Source organism: Pangasianodon hypophthalmus, chromosome 24, assembly GCF_027358585.1.
Source record: "Pangasianodon hypophthalmus isolate fPanHyp1 chromosome 24, fPanHyp1.pri, whole genome shotgun sequence".
Taxonomy (NCBI): Eukaryota; Metazoa; Chordata; class Actinopteri; order Siluriformes; family Pangasiidae; genus Pangasianodon; species Pangasianodon hypophthalmus.
The window spans coordinates 1,760,157-1,778,590 of NC_069733.1; the positions used below are offsets into that span (position 1 = coordinate 1,760,157).

Here is an 18,434-nt window from a genome sequence, read left to right on the forward strand (position 1 = left end):
ATTTATAACATCCCAGATTTTATAGTTATTTATATATATTTTTTAAAGTTATAAATAACTTCAATGCATACAGCTAAGACATGAGTTTTTTTAATTTAAAAATGCATGTGATCCTCTGTGTTTCATTTTGAATTTGGGAAAAAAAATTCTCTAAAAATCTCATAGCTGGACAGAATAGTTTTTTTTTTATTTGCAGCTTTGTAATTAAAAATGTATATATATTACAACTACAATAAGAATTTAGTAAAGCGATAAATGAGATTATTAACACTTACCCATGGCACAGAGAAACACATGCAGAGTTAAAAACTGAACCATTGTGTAGCAGCCAAGAGACAAAGAGGAAACGATCTGTTGAGCAAATCATATGCTGCTTTATCTGTGTGTAGCGGGTGTGGATCTTTTCACACACACACACACACCTCACATTTCAGTAGAAGGTCAGCTGACTTAATGATGTTCATTCCAATAAACTGCCTGGTTTACCTTGTTACCTTGTTACCCTAGTTTATTTTTATATGATAGCATCTGTAAGTACCTTGTATTCTGCATTCCAATTATTATTCATATATGTTCATATTAATATATATTCATATTTACTGTATTACGAGATGAGAAAGTAAACAAATTAAGAGATATGTAATGCCTCCTCAATCCCTAAATATTTTCAGTATATTTCATCTCAGTACTGCACCACTGTCCTTGTATTTAATGTTTACCTTCTCATCTCGTAATGCAGTAAATATGAATATTTATTAATATGAACGTATATGAATATGATAGTTACATAGAATTATTTTGTGTTACTTTGTGTTTATTAATAAAGTAGATCTATTGCATAAAAATTGTTCTTTGCAAACATTATACGCCCCCCCCCCCCCCCCCCCCCCCCCCCATTAGCCCCTGATGAGGCAAGAAATTTGTGTCAAAATTATTGAACAATGCATGCACAACTATCCATGAACTTGATAAATGTTGCAAATGCATCTTACTATCACAAACAAATGCCTTACAATTTCAGGCTGCTAAATTTAGAATTTAATGAATCTGCAGGGATTTTGTACAAATAGAGACATGTGTTCTATTTTGTGCTTGTGCTGGCTTTAGGGCAAGTCTCTGAATGTCCTTGAGTGGTTGAGCCAAAACCCAGCTTTGAACCCTGGAGAACTTGTGTAGAAAGAGCTGAAGATGTCAGTTAACAGTGAACTGAATGAGCTCAAGATGATCTGCCAGGAGGAATGGGAAAGATGACACAAAAATCCATGTGTGCAGAAGCTGTAACTGCTTCTAAAGGTGCTTCTACAAAGTACTGAATGAAGGGTCTGAATAATTAGCTAAAAAAGATTTTAGATTTAGAATTTTAATAAATCTGCAAAAGAAATTGCATTTTTTTTAAAACTTTGTCATTATGGCATATTTTGTAGCTACTAATGGACAAAAAAACAGCTTTTAATTTAATTTGTAACAAGTTATAAATCTATAGCAAGTAATTTAAAAAGTGAATGAGATCTGAATACTTACTTTCCAAACCCATTGTACATATATTTTTGCCAGCTACATTTTTCTTTCAACTTTAGTCATTTCAAGTTTCTTGCATGTGAAGCCATCTCTTAAACCACAGGTCTTAGCTCAAACATATGCAGCAACTGTCCATTTTTATCTTTTGAATGTTTTCCAACCACAGACCTGACACTTGGTACATTTGAATGCATAACACTTGAACTGTGAAAACTGACAGTTTCACCTGTGGCTCATCTGCTTCTGACCACCAGCCGCTTTCATACACTTTTTTTCAACTATTGCGTTTGCGAAAAAAAAAAAATTATTTTGTTAAAATGAAGTCTGAATGTTGTCAATATTTATAGAGCAGTTCACACTACTGATTATCATATAAACAGACAAAAAACTAAAAAAAAAAAAAGTCTTGCTTTTGACCCCTCTGATTATCCAGATCAGGCATGTTAAAATGGCTATATTAGTTATATTAGTTTGTAAAAGTAAATAAAAAGAGGTCACTGTAAGGTGCTGCAATAAACACTGAGCAAAAGGCTTTTCCCCCATAATACATTAGAGTGAGAGCACAGGGCTGCAAAAGGAATTTTCTGAATAAAAGTCTTTGATAAAGCCAGAAGTGAAAAGCTGTGTTGGTTACTATAAAATTAATCATTCATTCATTCATTCATTCATCTTCATTAAGCACTTTATCCTGGATCAAACCCCGGACCCTGGAGCTGTGAGGCAGCAACACTTCCTGCTGTACCATCATGCTCTCGCTGAGTATTTAGCAATCTGAAATAATTCCTACTACATATAAAATTAAAATAATAACTGGAATATAGAATATGAGGTTCTTACAGATGCTATCATATAAAAAATAAACTAAGGTTCATTGGAATGGCAGTTCATTGGAATGAACATCATTAAGTCAGCTGACCTTCTACTGAAATGTGAGGTGTGTGTGTGTGTGTGTGAAAAGATCCACACCCCCTACACACAGATAAAGCAGCATATGATTTGCTCAACAGATTGTTTCCTCTTTGTCTCTCGGCTGATACACAATGGTTCAGTTTTTAACTCTGCATGTGTTTCTCTGTGCCATGGGTAAGTGTTAATAATCTCATTTACTGCTTTACTAAATTCTTATTGTATTTGTAATATATATACATTTTTAATTACGTGGTTGTGTAACTGAAAAATATAATTATTCAGAAAGCTGCAAATTCAAAAAAATAAAATAAAAATAAAAATAAATTAAAAAAAATTCTGTCCAGCTATGAGATTTTTAGAGAATTTTTTTCCCAAGTTAAAAATGAAACACAGAGGATCATATGCATTTTTAAATAAAAAAAAAATCATGTCTTAGCTGTATGCATTGAAGTTATTTATAACTTTAAAAAATATATATAAATAACTATAAAATCTGGGATGTTATAAATGAGGTGTGTGTTTTATGGGTTGCAGGTTTGCTCTCTGAGACTCTGTGCTCTTTAACTTTGGAGGCAGAAGCTGGAGATAATGTCACTATTTGGTGCCAACATAACCTGACTGCTACAGATTCCATCTACTGGTTTAAACACACGTGTGATTCAGTTCCACTTCTTCTTGGGTGCAAAAAGTTTAGGACATCAGCTCCATTACAATCGTGTTACTTCTTTACTGAAAGTGAGAGAATAGTGATGTCTGTTCATGGCAAGAACACGTCTCTCACAATCACTGCAGTAAATGTCTCTGATACAGGACTCTATTACTGCAGCTTCAGTGATAAAATGATCTTTAGCAACTCGACGTCTTTACAAGTGAAAGGTAAATTTATACAACGTGAATAACTGCAGTAAAAGTTGATTGAGATGACTAAGGTTGTAAAATTAATGTTTCCTTTTTCAGGTGTAAATAAAACATTTTCTGAAAACTTGGAAAAAACAACAGGTTTATTATTTTTTTGTTCTCATGAAGGCTTCTGTACATTTTTAAATTAAAATATGATGCAGGTTTAGGGATCAAAATGTTTTCTTTAATATTTTTCTCCGAGGTTCAAACTCTTCTGCTGTGTTCTTCATGCTGACTGTGGTGTTTGGTGCCGTGATTGTGATTCTTCTCAGTGTCCTGATCTTCATCATACTGAAGCACAGAAAAGCTCAGAGAGGTAAAATATTACTCCTGTAATAATAATAATAATAATAATAATAATAATAATCTTTGCTTTGTGTTGCTTTAGGTGCTGAAGCAGAAGCTAATGAGGTAAATTTGAGACTAATTTAAACACACACACCGACCTCCAGAATAATTAACTCTGATTTACTTTGTAACAGAAATCGATGCATTTGGGGTTTTTTGTGATGAAGAATTTTTTTTAACTTCTCAGTAAAAAAACTTTTATTTGAATACAAATGACAAATAAATTGAACATTTAGTGAATTAGATAAATTCTAAGATATTAATAATGAAATATAATAATAATGCTCATATCTTCTAAGCAGCTCTTGGAACTTCTCAGGTGTAATATTTGGCATCTATACATGAGCCACTAGTTTCCTCTTGTTCTCATCGTTTCTGCTTTAACCAGACGCTGCCTTCTTCAAGTAAAGACTGGAAGTTGAGAGGCTCATGACAAAAAGTTTTTTCCAGATATTTTTCTCTTCTCTTCTTAGAGCCACGTTATGTTTTTAACATTCTGATCATTTTTTGTAGATATATATTATAATATAGAGGTACCCTTTCCCTTTTCATTCAAAAACCACAGAGGGTGCCAACTTTTTTTTTAATCCATGAAAGCCTGATGAATATTTGTTGGTGTGTTCCAGATGTGTATTAAAACAAAAAGCACAAGATGATCTTAATTCTAATCATTTCTAAAGAAATTATATATCCAAAATATTTGAGCATGCAACTCAAAACAATTAAGCAAAACGTACAGTCCGCAAAAATATATAGTATAATATATAATATATATAGTAAATATTTTCATTATTTAAAACAGTTTTTAGATCAATTTTAAAAAATAAATCAATAAAAAGCAGGGGTTCTGAAACATTTTTCACATAAATATATATTTTTTAATTAATGAATACTGTATAATCCAGCTATTAAAATATTAGGCTCATTATTTAAATACAAGTACATTTTCTCTGTTTATTAGTCATAGAGATTTTCCTCATTAATAATTTCACTGACAGAATATTAGGTTGGTATCATGTTGATATTATTTATAGATTACTTGTTTTTAAGTTATTCAGGTTTGGATTAAATTTTTTAATTCAAATGACAAAACACTTGAATTATAGCTAATAGTTATAATAATTAATATAATAGTAATAAAAGTAATAAATATAATAAATAAATATAGGAACAATGAAACTACACATGCTTTCATATGGTCGAGGAGGAAGTCCTCAAGGTTCTCAGAAAAAGAGGCTCTGAAGATTCTCCACTATGAGGGCTTTATGATCTCTGTGAAACTTCACTTCAGCTCAATAAGAACATCTGGAGAAAATCTGTTAGGTGTACTTGATTTATTTTTTTATTTATATTTATATTTTATCATCTCTGTGTATCTTTGTTGTTCTGCAGGTTGCTGACTCGGACTCGGTGCATTACGCTGCACTTCACTTCTCTAAGAATAAAACCAATAGAATCATGAGACATGATGAAAAGGTGGATCAACATGTGGTATATTCTTCAGTCGAACAGAGTAATGTGTGTACGTAATGTCAAATATCATTACTGTTTACTTAATATGAAGCAGATGTTTCTGATGGTCCATGTTTGGAAGAAATATATCATTTGTAACATCACATTTACAAAATATAATATAATATAATATAATATAATATAATATAATATAATATAATATAATATAAAATAATATAAAATAATATAAAATGATATAATAGCTTCAGGATTCTGCACATTTAATTTTTACTCTAAACCTTGTATCAGGTCTCTCAGTTTATATCCAGTGTCATAAAATATTCAAGGGTAAATACAGTCAGGTCCATAAATTTTGGGACATCGACACAATTCTAACATTTTTGGCTCTATACACCACCACAATGGATTTCAAATGAAATGAACAAGATGTGCTTTAACTGCAGACTGTCAGTTTTAATTTGAGGGTATTTACATCCAAATCAGGTGAACGGTGTAGGAATTACAACAGTTTGCATATGTGCCTCCCACTTGTTAAGGGACCAAAAGTAATGGGACAGAATAATAATCATAAATCAAACTTTCACTTTTTAATACTTGGTTGCAAATCCTTTGCAGTCAATTACAGCCCAAAGTCTGGAACGCACTTTATGTCCCATAAAGTGAAGTTCATCTAGTCATCTTGTCAGTGAAATAGAAATATTTGCTATTCCAGCTTTTCCAAGTGGAATCTCAGGAGTCTGAAATGGTTTATTTCATTTCTGGATTTGGTTCTTTTTCAGTGAAACTGAGTCGTTAATGTGTAAGTTATTATGGTGAATATTGTTCAAGTGGGACACTTTTGAAAAGGTGACTTTTTCTGTCAATTTTTACCATCATCCCAGTGTCATATCATCTAACAAGATATCTTTATAAAAAAGCTTAAAATCTCCCTAACACTATTCAAAAGCGAACATCAAGAAATACTTAAAACAGGTAAAACGGCCCTTCTTACAATCTTTGTTTATCAGATTCTCTGCGTTTTCCTGTGTTACTGTTCAAGTGGGACACTTTACTCTCTCTTTAACCAGGACAGATGTACATGTTTTTTATCATCTGTTTTGCTTGTAACATTCATGAAAATCTTTTTTTTTTGTAACACAGGTGTGAATATATATGTATTACGGCCCTTGGCCCTCCTCTGTAGGCTGCTTTTTGGATATTCCATGTCTTCGCCATCATCCTAAGATGTTATTCGTCTCTCCTCCTGCTGCCTCCTACAGCTCTACTCCTCTTCTCCTCACTTCACTGATCTAAACTTCTCTAACTCACTGCTCTTTCATTATCTGTCTTTTTCTCATCTTCCCCCCTCTCTTTCTTCATTTTACCATTTGATTCTGAAATACATTTAAAGTGTTATGCATTATTACAATAAGGAGAATATATCCATTAGTAGTGTGTGCTAATTAATCATTATTACAGAGCTTGAAAAGCATTGAATTATTCCTCATTCTTCGTTGGATCCTTACGGGTCCAAGCACCAATGGTGCTTGAACCCTATTGTAATTGTTAGGATTTTTCTTTCTTTCTTTCTTTCTTTCTTTCTTTTGTTCTTTCGTCTTCTGCATTAGAACATAACATATATACCCAACTGTAAGTCATAGAGCCAAGAAACTTGGTCAACAGGTAACACTTCCTCCCAGTACCCAGGCAAGTGAGATAGGCCCGATCGGCCCAATGGTAGTGCTAGAGCACTGGGTTTTATGTTTTGGTCCATATCACATGAACTGTGAGAACTAGTCATTGGATCTTTACCTATCTTTACAAATTTGGTGTCAAACTACTCTGGATAATGTGAACATCAATAATTATCAAAAACATATTGATATTTTTAAACAATATGGCTGCAACATATCAAGCAACCTTAATGAGGTGGAGCCTCATTTACTCAAATACACTATATTACCAAAAGTATTCGGTCACCTGCCTTGACTCACATATGAACTTAAGTGCCATCCCATTCCTAACCCATAGGGTTCAATATGATGTCGGTCCACCTTTTGCAGTTATTACAGCTTCAACTCTTCTGGGAAGGCTGTCCACAAGGTTGAGGAGTGTGTTTATAGGAATTTTTGACCATTCTTCCAAAAGCGCATTGGTGAGGTCACACACTGATGTTGGTCGAGAAGGCTTGGCTCTCAGTCTCCGCTCTAATTCATCCCAAAGGTGTTCTATCGGGTTCAGGTCAGGACTCTATCGGGTGCAGGCCAGTCAAGTTCATCCACACCAGACTCTGTCATCCATGTCTTTATGGACCTTGCTTTGTGCACTGGTGCACAGTCATGTTGGAAGAGGAAGGGGCCCGCTCCAAACTGTTCCCACAAGGTTGGGAGCATGGAATTGTCCAAAATGTTTTGGTATCCTGAAGCATTCAAAGTTCCTTTCACTGGAACTAAGGGGCCAAGCCCAACTCCTGAAAAACAACCCCACACCATAATTCCTCCTCCACCAAATTTCACACTTGGCACAATGCAGTCCGAAATGTACCGTTCTCCTGGCAACCTCCAAACCCAGACTCGTCCATCAGATTGCCAGATGGAAAAGCGTGATTCATCACTCCAGAGAACGCATCTCCACTGCTCTAGAGTCCAGCGGCGGCGTGCTTTACACCACTGCATTCGACGCTTTGCATTGCACTTGGTGATGTGTGGCTTGGATGCAGCTGCTCGGCCATGGAAACCCATTCCATGAAGCTCTCTGCATACTGTACTTGGGCTAATCTGAAGGTCACATGAAGTTTGGAGCTCTGTAGCAATTGACTGTGAAGAAAGTCGACGACCTCTTTGCACTATGCGCTTCAGCATCCGCTGACCCCTCTCCGTCAGTTTACGTGGCCTACCACTTTGTGGCTGAGTTGCTGTTGTTCCCAAACTCTTCCATTTTGTTATGATAAAGCTGACAGTTGACTGTGGAATATTTAGGAGCGAGGAAATTTCACGACTGTATTTGTTGCACAGGTGGCATCCTATGACAGTTCCACGCTGGAATTCACTGAGCTCCTGAGAGCGGCCCATTCTTTCACAAATGTTTGTAAAAACAGTCTGCATGCCTAAGTGCTTGATTTTATACACCTGTGGCCAGGCCAAGTGATTAGGACACCTGATTCTGATCATTTGGATGGGTGACCGAATACTTTTGGTAATATAGTGTAGCTGTAACTCAAAGCTGTAACAAAATTGAAAGGTTTATACAGAACAAGATTCTGAGGTCATACGCAGATTTCAGGGGTGGTCATACAGAGGGGCAGAGCTAAAGTCAGTTAACTGTTTCTCAGAAACTGTAAATCATCAGGAACCATACATCTGATCAGGAACCGTAAATCAATTTTGTGATTTAGATTCAATTTAAATGTGTGTTAGGTTCAAATAGCTGTTTCTCAGGAGCCAAAAGTCTGTTTGGGCTGAAATTTGGTGTGCTGCATCGTTCCTCTAATTTGTAACTGGATTTTTCAGCATTATTTAATTACTTTAAAAACATGTCTGAATTCAGCCAATCAGCTTTCAGCAGGCATTTTGCACAACTAACATTGAGCTATTATCACAAAACTTGATAAGTATGTTAGTCTATGTATCTTGGCAAGAACTGGCCACTGTGGGTGCTTGGACCCTGCAGATTGCTGCTTGAAGCTATATTTAGAGGTCAAACTTCTTGAATTTTATTTGCCCCAAACACAAAAATAAAAAAATCCTATGACCTTTAATGGCTACAAACCCAAATACACCCCTGCCCCCACACGATTTGCCCCTAACACAAAAATAGAGCCTCGTGCCAAGAACCCCACCATGCTGGGAATTTCATGGCCCCACTTTCTAATTCTTTACAGTCTTTACTAATTTTATCTTTCATAAACTTTCTTTTAAGCTAACTTTCAGTGCTTTTTAAACAATGTGTATTTAAGGAAATGCAAATCTAGTCTCAATCATTTCACATTTCATATGTAAAAAGATCATACACCTAAAAACCCTCTTTAAATGACTTGATTGGCTGTCCCACTTTACCAATAATTCCCTGTGACCCTTTACTTCCCAAGGATGAACTCAGTAAGGAATTAAAATCCATAAAGTATAGACACGTTACAGTAGAGGATTCAAGTGTCCCACTTTAACCTTTCTCCCAGTTTACCAATATTAACCCTATGTATACTATGTAATAGATAAATATCTTATGGGAAGATAATTAACTACAAGTTGGTGTGATGTGAAATTACTATTGATTTTTTACTGAGCTGAGTGTTTATGCAGGGAAGGAAAAACTGAATTGAATTGTGAAAATGGTAACCTAAGCTTTCTTTAGCTGAAGGTTATGTTAGATATAGGTTATCACGATAGTTATATGACTGGGGTTTTAGAAGAGTGATGTATGTGTATGTATATTGCCTATTATAATGCCAGAAAATAAATAAGTAGTGATTTTTGTGTCATTAAAATGTTCCCAAGTATAAAATATATGCTATTATACTTTTCTTGTCCAGACAAAGAAGTTTTAAGAAACATACTGAAAGTACACGAAAGGAAATATTAACACCAAGAAGCTTGTTTTTAACACATTCATTCCACCCACTTTCAATACTGATTATCCTGCACGGGGCTGTGGGGACCCTGGAGCCTACCCCAGGGGCCACAGGGCAGGGGAGACCCTGGACCCACTATGGACAATTTGGAAACAATGCATGTCTTTGGACTGGGGGAGGAAACCAGAGTATCTAGAGGAAGCACCCGAGGCACATGGTGAGGATGCAGGTTCTGTGCACACAGGGTGGAGGTGGGATTCAAACCCCCAACCGTACAGATGTAAGACAAACATGCTAACCGCTAGGCCACAGTGCACCCCTAATAATAAAATTATCACTCTTTTCCTATTGCCCAAAGTAACATAATGCGGTTGTAAAGCATGGTCTACTTCTCGTATCCATCTGTTTGTGAAGATTGTATGAAAGAAATGGGGGGAGGGGCCTTTGCCATCTCTCCATATGATGTCTCTGTGAGATCAGGACAGGAACTGCATGATAATTCTGTGCGGTTGCTGGCTGTTGGTTTTACCTTAATAACTTGTAAATACCTGATTAATGCACAATTCTATCCCCCGCATTTAAAACTTCCTGCTGCACCAGCGTGATTAACGCGCAGTTCGCCACGGAAAGCTAACGTGCTAGCAAAGACGCGAGCCTTGTTATACCGGCACAAGCCTCACTGGATAAGATGGACGGCGCACTCGGATTGAAACCTCCGCCAACATTGATGCTGGATTCGAATAATTTGGCAAAGACATGGAAGGCATGGAAGGAGGAATTTCAGCTCTATCTTGATCTTACACTGACTGAGGCATCGGAAGGAACGAAGGTGAAACTGTTCTACTATCTTGTAGGAGAAACCGGTAGGGAGTTGTGTGGAACTTTATTAGGCTCATCAGCAGCGGACAGGACTGTACAGCAATTATTAGACGCTTTTGATCAACACTGCAATCCTAAACCAAATGGAACTGTTGAAAGATATCGTTTCTTTGTGAGAAATCAAGAGATTGATGAAGGATTTGACAAATATGTTACTGAACTGAAAATGCTTGCTAGCACGTGTAATTTTGGTGACATAAAAAACTCTCTAATACGTGACAGGATTGTGTGCGGCACGAATAGTCCAAGCCTGAGAGAGAGATTGCTGAGAGAGGATAATTTGACACTACAGAAGTGTGTCCAGATTTGCAGAGCCACTGAGTTGTCCAGAGAGAACAGTAAAACTGCTGCTCGGAAACAATTTGGTCAAATTCCAGTTGGATTGTGGGGCAACGTGTAACATCATCCCCATAAATCTTGTGAATCCAAACATTCAAATAGACGAAACAGACCAGGTACTTGTGATGTATAACAAAAGTACACTGAAACCAATAGGCAAATGCCAGATGAAACTGAGAAATCCAGATAACAAAAAGCTGTACAGACTGGAGTTTATGGTCATCGATGTACACTCTGCAGTACCATTACTAGGAAGCAGAGCAGTCCAGGACATGAAGCTGGTTAGTGTGCAGTCTGAGAATATCCTAGTGGTGGATAATGTCGTGACTAAAACAGACAGAGACGAAACAGATGGACGATGGACAATGGAACAAATAAGAAGTGAATTTACAGATGTTTTCACAGGTGATGGTTGTCTGCCAGGTCGCTACAAGATGGAGATTGATCATGAGGTGGAGCCAGTGAAACTGCCTAAGCGGAGAGTACCGGTTGCGATGATGGGACCGCTGAAGGAGGAGCTGAACAATCTCCAAGAACGAGGTATAATCGTGCCCGTAGAACAAAGCACCGACTTGATAAGCAGTCTTGTTGTTGTAAAGAAACCCAGTGGCAAGTTAAGAATCTGCATAGATCCCAGACCACTGAACAAAGCCTTAAAAAGGAGTCACTTCCCTCTCCCCACAATCGAAGACATCTTGCCAGAGTTGTCAAAAGCAAGAGTATTTACAGTCTGTGATGTAAAGAATGGTTTCTGACATGTGCACCTGGATGACCCGTCAAGTTATCTCGCCACATTTGCAACGCCTTACGGGAGATACAGGTGGTTGAGAATGCCTATGGGAATAAGCCCGGCACCCGAGGTCTTCCAGAGACTGCTGAACCAGGCATTGGAAGGACTGCAGGGCATACACATAATTGCAGACGACATGTTGATAACAGGGGAAGGAGAAACAGTGGAAATGGCAAATAAGGATCATGATCGAAAACTGAGATTGTTTTTGGACAGATGCAGACATAGAAACATTAAGTTGAACGCAGACAAATTCAGACTCAGACAAAGTGAAGTGCCATACATTGGACATCTACTAACATCTGAAGAATTAAAAGTAGATCCAGAGAAAGTACGGGCCATAAATGAGATGCCAAGACTGACTGACGTGAAGGGAGTACAGAGACGTCTAGGCATGGTGAATTATTCGTCTAAGTTTTGCAGACATCTCTCAGATCACTGTGAACTGCTCAGACAGCTGACACACAAAGACAGCTTATGGGACTGGTCTGAGGTGCATGAACAGGCTTTCCAGAACATAAAAGAAACCATAACCAAGGCACCGGTACTACGCTACTACAGCCTCAAGGAACAGGTCGTTCTGCAGTGCGACGCATCTGAGACGGGGCTTGGTGCAGCATTGTTGCAGGGTGGAGAACCTACAGCTTTTGGTAGTCGGGCATTATCACTGACTGAACGAGGTTATGCCCAAATTGAAAAAGAGTGCCTAGCCATAGTGTATGGTATGGAGAAATTTTATCAGTACACTTATGGACGTAAAGTGATCGTACAGTTGGACCATAAGCCTCTTGAGAATATTGTAAGGAAACCATTGCTGCATGCACCCAAAAGACTCCAAAGAATGCTTATGAGACTCCAAAAATATGACTTTGACATTACGTATGTTCCGGGAAAGGAGATGCTATTGGCAGATGCACTGAGTCGAGCGTACTTGGAGGACACTGCACAGAAAGGATCGGTAGAGAAAGAGATAGAGAGTGTCAACATGATTCAGTACCTCCCAATATCTGAGGAGAGACTAAAGGTAATCAGTGAAGAGACAGCAAAAGATGACACACTGCAGACACTGATAAAAACAATCAGAGAAGGATGGCCAACAAACAAAAGAAATGTACCAAGCGAGATAGTTCACTACTACTCATTCCAGGATGAATTAACCGTGCAGGATGGTATTGTGTTCAAAGGCGAAAGAGTTGTGATACCAGATGCACTCAGAAGTGACATGATACACCGAGTTCACTCTGCACACCTTGGCGTAGAAGGATGCTTGAGAAGAGCAAGGGACTGCCTCTACTGGCCAGGTATGAATGCCCAGATAAAAAGATTCATTGAGAAGTGCGACCAGTGTAGATCGCTGGAGATAAAACAACAGAGAGAATCACTCTGCCCACATGAACTGCCTGACCGACCATGGTCTAAGGTGGGCACAGATTTGTTTGTATTCAACAGTCGTAACTATCTGATCACCGTGGATTATTTTTCAAATTTCTGGGAGATTGATTACTTGCCAGACACAAAGTCTTCCACAGTGATTAACAAGCTGAAAGCCCATTTTGCCAGGCAAGGCATACCAGACATTGTGTTCTCAAGTCAAGTCAAGTCAAGTCAAGTCAAGTCAAGTGGAGTTTATTGTCATTTCAGCCATATACAAGTACACAGTGAAACGAAACAACGTTTCTCCAGGACCAAGGTGCTACATAAGACAACACAGAACAACACAGAACTACGGGGACTACATAAATTACATAAATTAAACGTGAAGTGCACAAGTGCAAACATATGCAGACAGCACAAGACAGAACAGACAGTACATAACTACGACGCCGACCAGTACACAGTCCTGTTGAAAGTGATAAAGTGACAGTAGTGCAAATATTACAGCTGAGGTAGTGTAAACAGTGTAAACATAGTAGTAGCAGCTATAATAAAACATGTGCAAAACATGTGCAGTGCATGTGCATAGAGGATGTTCTGTTGTGTGTATATATATGTATGTATGTATGCGTGAGTTCCTTTGGACCAGATCAGTTGTGTGTGTATATATGTGTGTGTGTGTGTGTGTGTGTGTGTGTATATGTATGTGTGTGTGCGTGTGTGTGTGTGTGTTCCTTCAGTCCAGTTCTAGGTATTTAGGAGTCTGATGGCATGAGGGAAGAAACTGTTGCACAGTCTGGTTGTGAGGCCCCGAATGCTTCGGTACCGTTTTCCAGACGGCAGGAGGGTGAAGAGTGTGTGAGAGGGGTATGTGGGGTCATCCACAATGCTGGTGGCTTTGCGGATGCAGCGAGAGGTGTAAATGTCTGTGATGGGGGGGAAGAGAGACCCCGATGATCTTCTCAGCTGTCCTCACTATCCGCTGCAGGGTCTTGCGATCCGAAACGGTGCAATTCCCAAACCAGGCAGTGATGCAGCTGCTCAGGATGCTCTCGATAGTCCCTCTGTAGAACGTGGTGAGGATGGAGGGTGGAAGATGTTCTTTCCTCAGCCTTCGCAGAAAGTACAGGCGCTGCTGGGCTTTCTTTGTTATGGAGCTGGTGTTGAGCGACCAGGTGAGGTTCTCCACCAGGTGAACACCAAGAAACTTGGTGCTCTTGACGATCTCCCCGGAGGAGCCGTCGATGTTCAGCGGGGAGTGGTCATTCTGTGCTCTTCTGAAGTCAACAACCATCTCTTTAGTTTTGTCCACATTCAGAGACAGGTTGTTGGCTTTGCACCAGTCCATTAGCCGCTGCACCTCCTCTCTGTATGCTGACTCGTCGTTCTTGTTGATGAGACCCACCACGGTCGTGTCATCGGCGAACTTGATGATGTGATTCGAGCTGTGCATTGCTACACAGTCGTGAGTCAGCAGAGTGAACAGCAATGGACTGAGCACACAGCCCTGTGGGGCTCCAGTGCTCAGTGTGGTGGTGTTGGAGATGCTGTTCCCGATCCGGACTGACTGAGGTCTCCCAGTCAGGAAGTCCAGGATCCAGTTGCAGAGGGAGGTGTTCAGGCCCAGCAGGTTCAGCTTTCCGATCAAGTGCTGAGGAATGATTGTGTTGAATGCTGAACTGAAGTCTATGAACAGCATTCTAACATAAGTGTCTTTATTGTCCAGGTGGGTGAGGGCCAGATGGAGGGCGGTGGTGATGGCGTCATCTGTTGAGCGGTTGGGGCGGTGAGCGAATTGCAGGGGGTCCAGTGAGGGAGGCAGCAGGGTCTTGATGTGCCTCATGACGAGCCTCTCGAAGCACTTCATGATGATGGGTGTAAGTGCAACGGGACGGTAGTCATTGAGGCAGGACACTGAAGACTTCTTTGGCACGGGGACGATGGTGGTGGCCTTGAAGCACGTCGGAACAACGGTGCTGCACAGGGAGGTGTTGAAGATGTCCGTGAAAACATCTGCCAACTGGTCTGCATATCCCCTGAGCACCCTGCCAGGAATATTGTCTGGTCCAGCAGCCTTTCGTGGGTTGACTCTGTGTAGAGTCTTCCTCACGTCGGCCGTGGTTAGACACAGCACCTGGTCATTGGGAGGAGGGGTGGTCTTCCTCGCCGTCATGTCGTTCTGTGCCTCGAACCGAGCGTAGAAGTCGTTCAGCGCATCTGGCCCTCGCTGTTCGTAGGGCCACCTTGTCGCCTGCTCTGAAAGCCGAGTCCCGGGTCCTCAGTAGCAGTTGACTCTGCAGTCATCCACGGCTTCTGGTTGGAGAGTGAGGTGATGGTCTTGGAGACAGTGACGTCATCAATGCACTTGCTGATATAGCAGGTCACTGATGTCGCGTATTCCTCCAAGTCGGTGAAGTCACCGTCAGTTGCCGCTTCCCTGAACATGTGCCAGTCAGTGTGTTCAAAACAGTCCTGAACAGCAGAGATGGCTCCTGCTGGCCAGGTTTTCACCTGCTTCAGAACCGGTTTGGAGCGTCTGACTAGCGGTCTGTATGCTGGCATTAGCATAACAGAGATGTGGTCTGAGTAGCCGAGGTGGGGGCGGGCTCTGCACAGTACGCGCTGGGGATGTTTGTGTAAACAAGGTCGAGCACGTTCTTCCCTCTCGTTGCAAAGTCCACATGCTGATGGAATTTAGGGAGCACTGACTTGAGATTTGCATGGTTGAAATCTCCGGCAACAATAAACAGTTCGTCAGGGTTTGAGTTCTGCAGCTCGCTAATAGCCCCATACAGTTCACAGAGCGCCTCCTTAGCATTAGCACTGGGGGGAATGTATACACCGATTATGAGGACGGTAGTGAATTCCCATGGTAAATAAAAAGGTCTGAATCTAACAGTCACAAACTCCACCAGCGATGAGCAGTAACTGGAGACTAGCACCGAGCATAAGAGCACCGAGCACCGAGCACTAGCATAAGATTAATACCATTATGTGGTATTAATAGTCAGAAGTCACGTGATCTTGTCTTCAGATCAACAACACCAGAAGCTTAAAATCCTCGGTGTTAAAAGTGAAAGCCTGAGGGCTTAGAAAGGTTCGGTGTGTGCTGAGGCTCTGCACCAGGGTGCTCGGGGGAGATGGCGGAAGCATCAGCAAGAAGTCGGAAAGGAACGGCGGCGAGGCACAACTGCTCTGTGAATGGAACAGAGAGGTTTGAGTGGGGGAATAGTGAAGGAAGTATGGATGTAGGAAGTGAAGAGGAGAACGATAAATCTTTAGGAAACGGCTGGAAAGAAGTAAGGAGCAAGCGAGGAGAAAAACGGAAGAAAAGGAGTGAGATAGAGGAGTCTGATGAAAAGAGTAGGGAGAGTATAAAGTGTATAGTAAGGTTTGGAGATCAGCTTGGAGTAAGCAAAATTAATCCATTAAAACTGACAAAGTTCATAAATAGAGATATAGGAAATATAGACTTCGCTAAAGTGCTTTCTGATGGAAATTTGCTAGTTGGATGTAATAAAGAAGAACAAGCAAATAAAGCTCTCAAGTTGAAAGAGTTAGGAGGGATAAAAGTTGTCAGCACAAACAGAATTGGAGAAAAAAGTAAAAGTAGGGGCCGAAAAGGGATCATTTTTGGTGTTCCTCTTAACATAAGCATGGAAGAGTTTAAATGTAATTTAAAGGGAGGGAAGATAGTGAATGCTCAAAGGATAAAATCAGGTATAAATGGAAACAGGAGAGATACTGAAACCGTAGTAATAGAATTTCAAGGGGATGAAATTCCAAAAAGAGTAATGTTGGGGGTGATGAGCTACATCGTAAGAGAGTATATACCAGGACCAGTGAGATGTTTTAATTGCCAAAGGTTTGGACATGTGGCTACAAGATGCAAGGAACAGTGTAGATGTGCTCGTTGTGGAGGAAACCATGAATATGGCAAATGTGAGGAGGGAGTACAACCCAAATGTTGTAATTGTGGAGAGGCACACAGTGCAGCCTACAGAGGATGTGAAGTATTAAAAATGGAAATGGAGATTCAGAAAAGGAAAGTAGAGAAGAAGCTAACATATACTGAGGCAGCAAAACAGATTAGAGGACAAACTAAAGATCAAAGAGATCAGTCAGGGGTTCCAGTTGAAGGAAACAATGAAATTTTTATGATGGTTGAAAAGAAAAAATTGGTGACATTCATTGCCGGAGTTATTAATAGTGCAGCTGGGATTGAATCTAAAACTCAAAAGACTCAGTTAGTAGTTATAGCAGCAATACATCATCTTGGATTGACAGGCCTAACTTGGGAAGAGGTTAGGGATGAACTTCAGATAAGATCAAGTCAAGAAGCATGCGGATAATACATAAATATGATAACAATACTTCAGTGGAATGCAAGATCTCTGATCTCAAATGGTCAGGAATTCAAGCATTTTATTGAAGAATTGAATGTAAAACCGGACATAATATGTGTTCAAGAAACTTGGATGAAATGTTGTTTAGATTTTGTTCTACAAGGGTATACTATAGTACGTCACGATAGGGAAGAAGGGAATGGTGGAGGGTGTGCTACATTTATTAAAAGAGAAATATCATATAGAATACTGGGAAAAGGAAGAGATCAAGAATATATTGTTGTGGGGATTTGGGGTAGAGGACAGGAAATAGTTATCATAAATTATTATAACCCATGTAAAAAGAATTGGAGTTAGATAAGTTAAAAGAAGTACAGGGTCAAGATAGTCATAGAATAATATGGTGTGGGGACTTAAATGCACATAATACACTATGGGGAGGGAGATACATAAATGCAAATGGACAAGTGGTAGAGGAATTAATAGAGGAAAGGGGGCTGGTTTGTTTAAATGATGGGAGGGGAACAAGGATAGATGTTCATACGGGAATGGAGTCTGTTTTGGATTTGACGCTAGTTTCTAACAATTTGGCTAGTAAGTGTAATTGGGAAGTATGGGGGGAATCTAGCATTGGGAGTGATCACTACCCAATAGTTACAACGTTGGATGTAGAGATAGATAGAACGATAACACAAGGAAAAGGAAGGTGGATATTTGAAAAAGCAAACTGGGCTAAATTTGAAGAAATTTGTGAGGAAAGAATGGTAGCAATTGAGTCAACTCAAGAAATTGACATCCTTAATGAAAAAGTCTGTGCCATAATACTTGAAGCAGCGTCCGAATCAATCCCAAAAAGTAAAGGAAAAATGACAAGGAGAGCCGTTCCATGGTGGACAGACAAGTGTAGTAAAGTTGTGAGAGATAGAAATAAAGCTTTTAAACTTCTCAAGAGAACACATAATTTTAACCATTTAATATCATACAAGAAAGCTCAAGCAGTGGTGAGGAGAAC

General features: G+C 39.6%; 1 protein-coding gene across 1 annotated transcript; it reads left to right on the plus strand.

Moving 5' to 3' along the window:
• Nucleotides 1-2,510: 2,510 nt before the first annotated feature.
• Nucleotides 2,511-9,591, plus strand: LOC117595959 (uncharacterized). The gene is made up of 6 exons (XM_053229132.1): nucleotides 2,511-2,601; nucleotides 2,962-3,303; nucleotides 3,385-3,426; nucleotides 3,530-3,643; nucleotides 3,716-3,738; nucleotides 5,068-9,591. Exons 1-6 carry the CDS (start codon nucleotides 2,559-2,561, stop codon nucleotides 5,203-5,205), a joined length of 702 nt encoding a protein of 233 aa, XP_053085107.1. The 5' UTR covers nucleotides 2,511-2,558; the 3' UTR covers nucleotides 5,206-9,591.
• Nucleotides 9,592-18,434: the final 8,843 nt, after the last annotated feature.

What these genes read in the sequence shown, in the direction of transcription:
- LOC117595959 (XM_053229132.1), top strand. Translation starts at nt 2,559, where the DNA reads ATGGTTCAGTTTTTAACTCTGCATGTGTTTCTCTGTGCCATGG. An exon ending in GCACAGAAAAGCTCAGAGAG is followed by an intron (nt 3,644 to 3,715) that starts GTAAAATATTAC and finishes GTGTTGCTTTAG; the next exon opens with GTGCTGAAGCAGAAGCTAAT. An exon ending in CTGAAGCAGAAGCTAATGAG is followed by an intron (nt 3,739 to 5,067) that starts GTAAATTTGAGA and finishes GTTGTTCTGCAG; the next exon opens with GTTGCTGACTCGGACTCGGT.